At 41.5% G+C, this 12809-nt stretch overlaps 2 protein-coding genes across 2 annotated transcripts in view; both read right to left on the minus strand.

Moving 5' to 3' along the window:
• The window catches only part of LOC137785452 (disheveled-associated activator of morphogenesis 1-like), a 44546-nt gene extending 36884 nt beyond the window's left edge, over nucleotides 1–7662 (minus strand). Inside the window, exon 1 of the mRNA XM_068576696.1 lies at nucleotides 7524–7662. The gene's annotated coding sequence lies outside the window, so the exon portion shown is untranslated. The remainder of the gene's footprint in view (nucleotides 1–7523) is intronic.
• Nucleotides 7663–8306: 644 nt separating this feature from the next.
• Nucleotides 8307–11841, minus strand: LOC137785459 (tubulin alpha chain-like). The gene is made up of 4 exons (XM_068576703.1): nucleotides 11681–11841; nucleotides 10640–10862; nucleotides 10405–10553; nucleotides 8307–9520 (listed from the first exon to the last, which is right to left on the minus strand). Exons 1-4 carry the CDS (start codon nucleotides 11681–11683, stop codon nucleotides 8540–8542), a joined length of 1356 nt encoding a protein of 451 aa, XP_068432804.1. The 5' UTR covers nucleotides 11684–11841; the 3' UTR covers nucleotides 8307–8539.
• Nucleotides 11842–12809: the final 968 nt, after the last annotated feature.

Below are 12809 nucleotides of genomic sequence, written 5' to 3' on the forward strand. Positions count from 1 at the left end.
CACACACACACACACACACACACACACACACACAGATAAACTAATGAACCAAAGGCTGCATGTATTTCCATATATTACGCAGAGGATTACTTCAAATCAAGACAATCCTCTTTGCAAAGCGAGTTAACTCCATCCAGGATCAGGTCAAAAGAATTAAACTTTTGCCACATCTTAATCCTTTGCTTCTTGAACTCATAACATTGCACCAACTCATGACTGACTAATGATAAAAGATACGTCCTAAACATATTTTTTTCCGGCTTTTGCTCCTTTCTTGCTAACTTGTCAGAACTTGAGCGTGCTTTCTGGAGGGTGGGGCGGCATTTTAAGAGCAGGATAACGCATGGCATGCTCTGGCACAATGTGCCTGCTGAATCTGATATCTGTCTGCTGTTTCAAGGCGGTTTTTGAGGCGTGTTAGACATGCTTTGGTTTGTTTCGGAGAGAGAAACAAGTTGGCATCCGATACATCCGACATTTAGGGAACGTCAGGACTTCTCATATTAAAAGGTTGAGCTGTTATACAGGATAACTACCGAGCCGGGCTGGTGAGCGTGATATGTTTCTCTCTGATGTGTTTAGTACCTGTCAGATTTTCGTGATTGAGCGGTTATTACAATAACGACAAGTAGCAGCCTGAACTGATGAGTGCACAAAAAGTGCTGGCATCCAACCAGCTTAAACCACTTACACGAAGAAACAACAGCAACAAAAACACCACGCTGGAACACTCACAGACCCACCACGACCATAAACTCACTCTAAAACACATCTCATTTCCATCATCTCTGCTTCGGGAATTAACATTGATAACGTGCCCGAGACAAAGGGGATGGAGGTGAGCGAGGATTGAAACATGAATCCCACTTGGCCCATAAAACCCCCTCCCATCCTCCCAAACCAACATATCGGTTATGGGACTCCCCCACACACGTACAAGACACACATGCTCCCTTTGTTTGAACCACGGCATGGCTACACTCTTTGCACATCTCGCGGCTGAGGCACACAAGTGATTAATTTTAATGCTCATTGTCATGATAATCCTGAGGTTTGCCTCAATTCTCGTAGTCTGGCAAGAGAACAGTCACTTTCTAACTTTGTTAAGTACAACAGAACGCCACTCTTGAGCAGGAAACGCAAAGCAAGGCCATTAATTATAAAACGACACAAGCTGAAAAACATTACGGATGAAACGACCTCAGTTAGGAACAAAACCAAGAAAGTAAGTAAGTATAGCCTCTGTCATGTGACATGCTGTCACAGCCTGAGGCAATTATGTCAGTCCAAATAACAGGCACTAAACCAGGAATTAAACCGAGAAGTTTATTAGAGTGAATAGTGAATTTATAACTGCGTTGAGATGGGAGAGTTAGAGGACTTCATCTTTTTAGCTTTGGGAGAAAAGTACAGCTCAGTAAGCACAAAACAAGTAAATGTGCTGTCCTGTATATTTCAAGGCGAGCTCACTTATTCTGTACTTGTCATAGCTATAAAACTAAATAAATAAAAGAAAGAAAGCTTTCGGGTTTCCCTGCCTCATGGTTGTATGTTGTCATGTTCCAGTTGACATCCATGTTCATCACTTTATCATTTTATCTTCTTAGATATTTGTGTGAAAGTGTCCTAGTTAGCTGGTTTTGGGAGTTCAGGGTGATCTTGATGACCCACTTTACACAGTTCATCCTTGAGTTTGAGTGAAATTTTGTGCCAAACTTAAAAGAAAATGACTTGAGGCATTCCTGAGATATCGTACTTACGAGAATGGACCAACTGGAGGGATGAGGTTACTTAACATTTAACTGTTAGGTAACCCACGAGCCATTAGAAATATGATAATATGCTTTAAAATGGTCTATTTGACGGAGTTGTACTACTAGGTGCTGCTGCATTTCAAACATAATAGCTCTGATTAGTCATTACAAGGTCTAGAAAGTATATCTGCAGGCATCAGAAGTAGCACAGCTTGTACTGTGCTGTCGAGGGCACAACTGCAACAAGTTCAGATTGGCCCAAAATATATTTTCATAGGTCACCCAGTTCTAGTTTAGGAACCAAAAGTGTGCAGATCAAGGCTTGTTTCTCTGGAGGGAGCCGGCTTAGTGAGGATGAGTCTGTGCTGCAACAACAGTGACTGGGCTGGACTCTGAAAACACATCCAACAATCACGCGACTGCAGCTCAGTGGATGGAGACTCATGTGGCAACTTTTGCACGTAAAGGAATCACACCAAACTCTTTAGAGTCTACAAATACATCAGAACGTATTGATTAACATCTGCAGCCAGATATTGTTTTAGACCAATAACATCCTCTAAAAGCTGTGATGCTTTTAAAAAATAAAATGCTAATAAAAATGTACTTGCCATGAAGGATCACTAACTCACCAAAGGGTCTGGCAGCTGTCAACCTTTAAGCCCATTAATTAAACATCTGCCACCACTGGGTGGCTGGGCTGGAAGAAGGGTGTGCTGCCCTTTCACCTCTGAACAATCCCAGAGGTCAGGAGTCAGCGGTCTGGAGAGGGGACACGCAGTGCGCAGTTGTTGGGTAGCTATCTAAACTCATCTCTACCCCTCAACGTGAATGCTGAAGGTTAGGAAGAACAAAGATGCTGTGCTATAAAATAAAGTGTTTTGTTTGTCCCCAAAAACGAATACAATTGCAAAATGTGTCAAATGAAAAGGTGCCAACTCATTTTAAAGGCTGTAAGCAGAGAATATCCAATATACTAGACGTGTTTTCACATTATTTCAAAGATGTAAAAGGTATAACATCAAGAGCCATGACCTAATATCAAGCTCACGGTTGGTGGTAAGATGAGCCGCAGGTTTTTAATACTCCGTCAACTTTTCATGAATGAAAAACAGTCAGGGTGAGAGGTGGTCCGGCTCGGCCACAAAGCAGCAATCCCCACAATGTGAGGTTGGGTCTTGGGTGTGGCCAAAAAAAAAAAAAAACGTCTGTCGAAAGGCCAGCTGTCCCAACAGCGAGGACAAGTGCAAAGCCGGGGCCGGGCTGGGGGCAGGGTGTGGCGTGGCAGGGGTGCCATGGTGACAGAGCAGGCCTCGATAGAGAAGGGATGCTAAATGAAGCTATTGTCTGGCCCAAGTGAAGCACACCGCACAAAGAATGGCACATTCAAACAGTCATACAGGCCTATTGTTGTGGCGGCGGAGCGCTGCAGGTCCTCAGTTTGTCCCACAGGATCCACCAACATCAGACAGAGAGAGCTGGATCTGAGGACATGGAGCTCTGACCTGGAGGAACTGCCCCCCTTCAGGTCCTTTCATCAAGGTAAACACCATTGGACTAGTCTGAGAGAAGAGGGCTATAGTTCTAGTACAGTGGCTGCTGAAACTGACATTTCATGGGCAAAATATAAGAATTTATAACAAAGCACACAAGATTATTTGGATCGACGACGCTCCTCTTGAATTTCATTTCCGTGTGTCTGGAAAATAATAAACAACTATTTTGAACGTTAATGAATTGTTCTTCATGCAATGGTGCCAAACATGCTCTGCTTTCAGCTTCTCACTTGTAAGGATATGGGATTCTTTTTTCTTTTTTGAAAAACAAACGATTCATCGAGAGAATAATCTGCAGATTAATTGACAGATGGAGCCGTAATGAGGCTCGCTGAGGAAATCCTCAGCTGCAGTCAATATATCTAGAAATAGTGACGTTTCTGCAGGAGCTTTTGAGGAACCGTGCAGTTATTATAAAGTGTTACCAAATATTCAGAGAGGAAAGTTTTTGGCTTAACCTAAGTAATAAGGTACATCATCATTATTTTACACTTATGTAAAAAAAATCATCTACAATTCCAACATTGCCATAAATCCCTTGTGGACAGTCACGGTGACATTTAAAAGGTGGAGATACCAATGTATAAAATGGTAAAGGCAAGCTCACTGTCATTAGACAAATCTATATTGCCTCACTGTAAACAGAACATTTTCATATTGTCCAAGCTCTTGTGTGGAGCGAGCACAGGAAGGAAAATGGGATATGACGCATGCATCATGAGTCAATAGCTTAACTGTCTCCAGTAACTATGTTACAATCTCAAAACCATTCTTTTACTAACACTGCCAAGTACACAACATGCGTAACATCAACAATTAGGCACGAACACACGTACTGAATGCATGTGAAACAGTAAAACAGGTTTCCACAGTGCAGGAGTTACAGTCACATCATCAGGAGGACACTAACAAGAACGCTGACATCTTTAAATAAGGAAGTACATTTGCAGTATTCCCTGTGAGGTTCACCGCCTGCCTCTGGGCATCATCAACATACAGAAACCACGCTGACATATGGGGGTCTTAAGGGCTCAGCTGTTTTACAGCCACGCCTTAATGACATCCGCCATAGAAAAGAATAATTAGTCGCTCTGCCTCAGAACCCCCCCATGGTGCTGTCTTTTACTCTTTCACTCTGGAGTGCTTAATGGGAGCCAACCAGGGAGGCCGGTCCCCCTGGTTCACTGCCACTCCTGTGAAACGTAACACTGGGTTCATTAACCCATCTGCACCAGCAGTGTTTGTGTGAGCTGACGGACAGGAGAGCAGGTACAATACACTGCCGCTGTTTTATAGACTGCCAACGTTGGTGTTGGTGCTTTGCCGCCAAGGGGATGACCATGATCTACCCAACGCCCTGTATTCTGAGGTCAGTGGATGGTGGAAGAACGGCCACAGTACTTGAGCCCAGATGAGTTTGATTGTATTCACTTTCTTAAATATCTTTAAAGCTCAGCCTGCTGTCAGTTCAGAATGGTCTTCATGGAGGAAGTGCGAGGACAGAGCCGCTCACATCACAACAGATCCAACGGACCGGCGTGAGCTCCGTTTGTCCACCAGCGCCAACTGAAACTGAGTCACAATGCAGCAGTCAGCTTCCCCACGGACAGTTTTTTTTTTTTTTTTTTTTATCAAACTCTGTTTCCGTCAGCAGCACAGCGAGTGTTGTTGTGAGTGACAACAGGACGATGACCTGAAACATCAACAAACAACCGGTGCCAACCACACAAGGTTGCTGCAGTTGCTGCAGCCGCAGGCTGTGCCGGTGCGGAGGAAGCAACGCCATAATGTGTCACTGACTTGTGATTGTAAGATGACTGATTTCACTGCCAACGTCGACTCATGCGCTGAACAACCGCGCACACGCTTGTCTGAGTGCACGCGATGCCTATCGTGTCGGCTGATCTGTCAGGCAAGAGAAGATATTAGGGACTTTGGGTTTACATCAGATAAACACAAAGGCTGCCGAAAGGGAGACCGGCGGTGTGTGAAGGTTCACCAAAGCGAATACTCAACCAGTAAGCACAGTCAATGAAAGAGCCCGAAGGCAAAGTTGTGATTAACGATATTGGGCGATGATGAATTGACTTATATCGGTACATGTCAGGACAGGATTTGTAATGCTGAACAGCATCGCATGGAGTTTTACTTTAATTGGACTATTGGACTACCAATATTTATGCCAATATCTGTGGTGAGTCTATGATATCAGCCAATAACACTGGCTTGTGGATATACATGTACATTGTTGAGGCTCCAATAAAAAAAAAGCACAAACTGCTCGGGAAAGCGTGCGGCACCGACAAAGACGAATCACCTGCAGTCTGCACCTATTCAGAAAAACAGGACATGCGATTCAAATGTCAGGGGCCTGTCATCGCTGATCTGTGACCAGCCAACTCCCCGTCTGAGCATTAACACTGTGGACAAAATAATGGCAGCACGGCACATCACGTAATGTTTCTCCCATGTTTACAGTGAAAACACGTCTGCGGATCACACCGCAGCGGTAAGCCCTCTCACAAGGCAGCGTCCCATTACAAGCACGTACAGGCCCACTCGATGATTTAGAGCATTTTAATTCTCGGGAATGCAAGACTTTTCTGATAAGCGTCTGAATAAGAATAAGCCTATCCCGCTCGAGCGACTGTGCTCTGGTAATCTCTGTGTTGTGCTTTTCGGACTGACCTGCAACTTTGTGGCTTTCACAAGTGAGTCATTCCACTTCTCAGGAAAGCGATAAAAGTGAATATTAACTCGGAGCAGGTGAAGTATCGTATGTCTGAAGCCCAGCAGGCACAGTCCTTTTATCAAGGGTAATGTTCCTTTACGAGGGAAAAGCAACTGTATGTGAACTCGATTGATTCAATCATGTCACGAGATGATCAACCCGGAGTTTTAACATAAAATAAACAACGATTTAAAGCTTAAATCTAAACATAATCCACATAAAATAACGTTAAAGGTTAGAGGTTATCGGGGCCTTCGTGGACCCATGCAGATTACATACTCACTGATAAATCTGCCGTGGCACATATATCACAATGTTATCTTATTGCAGTCATGTCAATATTGCATCATATATTATTTAATCATAACAAATTGCAAAACAGTAATATCAGAGTTGCAATGTTTATCAAGTTAGAAACCGTTATCAAGTCCATTATTTAACTGTTAAACACCTAACATCTTGGTTACACTTCTTTTATGACCCCCAAAAATGTTTTCCTGTATGTAAATAATGCAGTATCAGTCACACTGATGCTGGTTCAAACAATGAATCATTAACCAAAGTTACTATTCAGTTACTATTTTTAGCTTATTTATTTAATTACCCGATCAACCTCATATCCATTCATGCGGGAGACATCAACACAACTGTACTGCACACCTTCAATCATTGTGTAGCTAATATCTCAGCATAAACAACTCAGACCCTAAAAGGTATGTGAAATATGGAAATATGGAAATATTATATTTTTTGTATTAGTTAGTGTCTGTTGTGTACATACTTTTATGTCACTGTATATAATGTATATACACTGTATATAATTTGCATGTTTGCACTTTCTTTATTATTAAATGTTCTTAAATGTAATACGCTCTGCTATTTTATTGTATTGTATATATTGAGTATTTTTCATATGTATGTCTCCTATGTAACTTTGCTCCCCTGGGGATGAATAAAGTCCATCCATCCATCTATGACCTGACTAGTTACATAAATCTATGAGATCCAAGGGATCAACATACAATGTTATTTCTCCACTTTCCCTTCTCTTTGATGGGAGACCTCGAGGATCCTGGAGGTCCCCGGACCCCAGTAAAGACAGTCGTTTCGAGATAGCTGCAGTGGGGATTTAGCTAGAAGTGGAAGTCGTTGGAGGTGCTGCTCCCTTGTGTGGACAGGTCAGCTCCCCCAACAGACACAACAAAAAACAGTTTGCAAAAGAGATGCAAATGTGCCCTCCCGACTGCTCTCTGCCGGCTCCAGTCTGAGCGAGACCAGGTGCAGGTCACCAGCAGCTCTTGTGAGCAACAAAAGAAGCTTCCGTACACTCAGCTACAGTGATGGCTGTTGTATCGACTGGCCGCACCGGTACGGAGGTCACCACCACCACCAACGCGACACAACGGCCCCGGTGTGGATATTGACCCGGCTATGGTTTCAGTCGTCGTCATTGTATTCTGTCGTAAACGTCATCGAGCTTACCTCGTCTCGTTGAACATTTCTCTCGTTAACCGCGTCCACAAGCTCATCAGGTAGGCAGAAAAGTGAAGCAGCAGGAAAAAAAACAAAAAAAGTCCAGACTGCACGGAGATAATTCAACAGACTGGTTGGTCCGAGCTGGTCGTGATGTCATCGGTTTACTCGAGGAGACAACGCGCATGCGAGATCCTTTGTTCGCGGTGCTTCTCGGGTATTGTAGTGTGGGATGTCAGCAATACTCTTCGCACGAACCTTAGAAATACCGGTCGTGCACGTGACAAAAGCCAGCTTTAAATGCTTTCTAATTGTAAATATTTGAGTAGTCATGGTTTATCTTTGTCTCAATATAGTTAATTTATTAATCCAGCAAGGGGACTTTCTGTTGTGCTACTGCAGCATCACTTATAGATACAGGTAAAGCAATATCAAATATAAATGTGTATTTTTCTTGGACTATTACCAAACTGAGCAGACTTTAATTTTATTTGTCATATGATAATCCAATAGATTTGTTTGCCTGTAGAGCAGATAAATTTTTTTTATTACAAATGTATAATCCTTGTTATTGATAATACAATGTAATCATGACTACTTGTATAATCAATTACTTGGTGAAAAGCAAAGATTGTAAAAACACTTCAGTTTCTAAAATACAAAATCATAAACTTATTTCAAATAACATGAGTAATAAGTAAAATGTATATATGTTCTGCAAAACAAACAATGTTTGGTGTTTTTGTTGTACAGGCAATGCTCAAAGTTTTATCAAAAACAAAATAAACATAATCAGGACAAAGCAATGACTTTTATTTTGAACATATTAGAACATTTGATTTTGCATCACATTGAAGAATGTCACCCTCAACAGTAAACTCCAACTTCCTCATGCCTTTTCCACAAACTGACATCGCAAGAACTTTATTCTAAATGTGGCCAAACTGGCATATCACACAAACACAAATGTATTTTAACAAAAAATTAATTATCTGGCTTGTTTAACAATTGGATTTATGTTCTCTCTAATAATCTTCACCCTCTTCTTCACCCTCACCATCAGCAGTATTAAGCCCAACCTCCTCATAATCCTTCTCCAGAGCGGCCATGTCTTCTCTGGCCTCAGTGAACTCTCCCTCCTCCATACCCTCACCTACATACCAGTGAACAAATGCACGCTTAGCGTACATCAGATCAAACTTGTGATCAAGCCGAGCCCAGGCCTCTGCAATAGCAGTGGTGTTGCTCAGCATGCACATAGCCCTCTGGACCTTGGCCAGATCTCCACCAGGGACTACAGTGGGCGGCTGGTAGTTGATGCCAACCTTGAAACCAGTGGGGCACCAGTCCACAAACTGGATGGTGCGCTTGGTCTTAATGGTGGCAATGGCAGCATTAACATCTTTGGGCACCACATCACCACGGTACAAGAGACAGCAGGCCATGTATTTACCGTGGCGAGGGTCACATTTGACCATCTGATTGGCGGGCTCAAAGCAGGCGTTGGTAATTTCGGACACTGTTAATTGCTCATGGTAAGCCTTCTCTGCAGAAATGACGGGGGCATAGGTAGCCAGAGGGAAGTGGATACGGGGATACGGCACCAAGTTGGTCTGGAACTCTGTAAGATCAACATTGAGGGCTCCATCAAAACGAAGGGAAGCAGTGATGGAGGACACAATCTGACTTACCAGCCTGTTAAGGTTGGTGTAAGTAGGGCGCTCAATGTCCAAGTTCCTGCGACAGATATCGTAGATGGCCTCGTTATCCACCATGAAGGCACAGTCAGAGTGCTCCAGTGTGGTGTGGGTGGTCAGGATGGCGTTGTACGGCTCCACCACAGCTGTGGACACTTGGGGAGCTGGGTAGATGGCGAACTCCAGCTTGGACTTCTTGCCGTAGTCTACAGACAGACGCTCCATCAGCAGGGAGGTAAAACCAGAGCCGGTACCGCCGCCGAAGCTATGGAAAACCAGGAATCCCTGAAGGCCATTACACTGGTCAGACTGAGGACAAAATAAAAATATATAGTTTAGAATACAGGAATTAATTCATGAATGGAACAATTCACATATTAGTAGTTATATCATAGGAGTAAATTATTTAATAGTTATGAACATTCTAATGTGTTCAAACATTATGCACACACTGACCCAACACTGTAAAAAGGCAAAGCCACAATAAAAACCTGAAATTGATATTAAGCTTAAATCTATGACTAAGATAACTTGTGGTAAATTGTGATAAATTGTAAATTCATCATGAATTTACAGGTTCAATTTGACTTTAAAGTAAAGTTTATGTTACAGTGTTAATATGGTTCTGATTTTATTATATGATTTATAGCTGATATGACAAGTACTGCTGGCAGATCTAATCAACTATATCCAATAAACGTGAAGTCTGAGCGCAAGCCAAACTACAAAATAAAAGTCTGCTTCTTTGAACATATCAAAAAAGTTAAACTTGTCTTCACAGACACAATCCACAGATTTAGCTGTAAACTGTTTTTAATGAGACAATTTTCCACCAATATCACATTCCCTGTGGAATCTGTCAATTTAGGAATATGATATTAGTAACAAAGCTAGGAAAATCCAAGTTAATGCAAAATTGTATTTCTTAATGATGGCTAAAAAAGGTAACAATCTTAGAGACAGGTCTGAAAAACTATCAAACTTAAAATGAAAACAATCTTCATAACTAGAATATCACTTAATGTTATATGATTTGGTGCCCTCTGGTGGCACAAAGGTAAACTCCATCATTTGAGTCGTAAAATGATTCACAGCATGAGCGGTTGACATTTTGCATATATACACATTAATTTAACTTCTTTTCATCATATTTCCTCACAGGCTTATTAGGAAGGAACTCTGAAGGGACCCACCAGTTTGCGGATCCTGTCCAGCACCAGGTCAATGATCTCTTTGCCAATGGTGTAGTGTCCTCGGGCATAGTTGTTGGCAGCATCCTCCTTGCCAGTGATCAGTTGCTCAGGATGAAACAGCTGTCGGTAGGTCCCAGTTCGCACCTCATCTGAGAAGGTTCACATCACAACAACTCAAGGATTTGACTCTCCAAACTCAAGCAGCACCATCGACCCTTAATAGAAGAGATCTTACCGATGACAGTGGGCTCCAAGTCTACAAAAACAGCTCTGGGGACATGCTTTCCAGCTCCAGTCTCACTGAAGAAGGTGCTGAAGGAAGAATCGCCTCCTCTTATGGTCTTGTCGGTGGGCATCTGTCCATCTGGCTGGATCCCATGTTCCAGGCAGTAAAGCTCCCAGCAGGCATTGCCAATCTGGACACCAGCCTGACCTACGTGCACTGAGATACACTCACGCTGGGCGAAAACGAGGCATTTAGTAGTAACATTGAACAAGCTAGTCCATATTAATCAGATGCCGTTTGAACCTCAACGGTGCACTGGAAATAATTTGATCTAATCGGTACTATATTTTGAACTGCATCATTAATCTGAAGTATTTAAAAAATACGAGTTCATGTCCATTTTAAAAATACTTAAAATTGTTTAACATAAATTAGGAATTTTGTACTCTAAATTACACTTATATGCTCATTAAAACATTACAACTGTTAACGTTACATATTACTATTAAAAAGGCTAACTTCATAGTCCACCAAATACATTTTGACATTAATCTAATTTAGTTAACTAGTTAGCCGACTAGCATTAAATGTAACCCCAAATCTATTAATCTGGGCTGGCATTAGGTCATCCGGCAGCACTATCTAACTGCTCTAACTCAACCGTTAACGGTTAGGAGATCTGATCGAATACGCCATATTTAAATCAAAGTTACAGCCAGCATCTCCAAAAGGCGGTAAAATCGGAAACTTGTAATTACTTAACCATTTAATAAACATCGACTTAAACTAGCATTACACAAAGTACACCATTAAATTAAGGTGTCCTATAATACATAAAACTCGGATAACTTTGAGTTTAAACGTTTTGCTGGGACGACCGTTAGCGCAACAATTCTGCTGTACAACTAGCTTAGCTAAGCAAACGTTAGCTAACGCTTTTCAGAAACCTAATTTAGCTAACTTTCAAGAAAACTAACCGCTATTGATCACGTGAGTTACCACACACAGCAGTGGTTCCATAAATAGGACAACTACATATTATTCACTCACCATGTTTATCGAGGTTCTAATATATGAAGGTTGAAATAGATTTTAAAGACGACGAAATTAGATGTCTCTCTCTGGGTTTCTCTTCAGGCTGCGCTCTGAATTTTATACGTTTTTTTGTCTTCTGTGTTCGCGCGAGGAGAATATTCCCGGAATCTGATTGGTCCAATTTCAAATGAAGTCTTTTCTCATTGGTTAAAAAAAAAAATTAACGTCATCAACATCGTGTCATGTGCAATTCTGTTAAATGTTCAAAGTTATCTAACTCTCATATTGACTGGAGACTTTACTAACCAGATATTGAATAAAGAAAATGCACATTTACAAAAATAATGCCTTTTGTCAGATTATAATGGTAATTACACAACATTCAATTAAGCGCATTTGATTTAATATTTTTTAACTCCCCACTGACTTTGGTTAATTTATTTTACCTCTTGGGGTAATAGATAGATCCTCTCTATGGCAGTATGTTTGTTCAAATTTTATCAGTGGATTAACAAGGATTAGGGTTAGGGTTCACAAGGCCCACTACAGGATCAATGTCATTTGATACCAACAGAAGTGAGTCTCTTTGTTAGTAAATACTTTCAATAGTTTCTCAATTTTCACAAGTCAAATTTTCCTAAAATACAACTGCTTCTTATTAAATCATTCAAGGCTGTGGAATGATAGAAAAAGAATCATAAATCCTATTTTCACAATCTATAGAATGCAACACAGCATTGTTTTGCTGATAGAACACTAAAAGACATCAGTCATGCCAGAGCTTCTGTTTTATTATTCACATTTACATAATTCACTCTGTGAGTACAGCATTTATACAGAAAGCCCACTTGTCCATACAGCAAACATATAGCACGTCTCCTCACAATATGTACAGATTAAGCCATGATAGAGCCGGGGCCACTAGCACACTTGGCATAACGCTCAGTCACTCAAGGTTCAGAACAAGTTGATGGACTCTAGATGTTTAATGATGTGACATGTAACATGTGTATGAGTGTAACTGGAATGGTGAATACCTGAAGAGGGGCAGCTGGAGGAAGAGAACTGGGCAAATTCAGGATTGTCTGAAGCAAATTTACATTTCAGACACAAAAACTTTCCCTTTATCGATCAATACGTTTTG

Source organism: Clinocottus analis, unplaced genomic scaffold (assembly GCF_023055335.1).
Source record: "Clinocottus analis isolate CAN_PGR_092001 unplaced genomic scaffold, fCliAna1.0.p SCAF_15, whole genome shotgun sequence".
NCBI lineage: Eukaryota > Metazoa > Chordata > Actinopteri > Perciformes > Cottidae > Clinocottus > Clinocottus analis.

Excerpts from the sequence above, each read along its gene's own strand:
- LOC137785459 (XM_068576703.1), bottom strand. Across the intron at positions 10,554-10,639 it reads CTTGGAGCCCACTGTCATCG|ATGAGGTGCGAACTGGGACC; the intron begins GTAAGATCTCTT and ends GAACCTTCTCAG. Across the intron at positions 9,521-10,404 it reads TGGACAGGATCCGCAAACTG|TCTGACCAGTGTAATGGCCT; the intron begins GTGGGTCCCTTC and ends TTTTGTCCTCAG.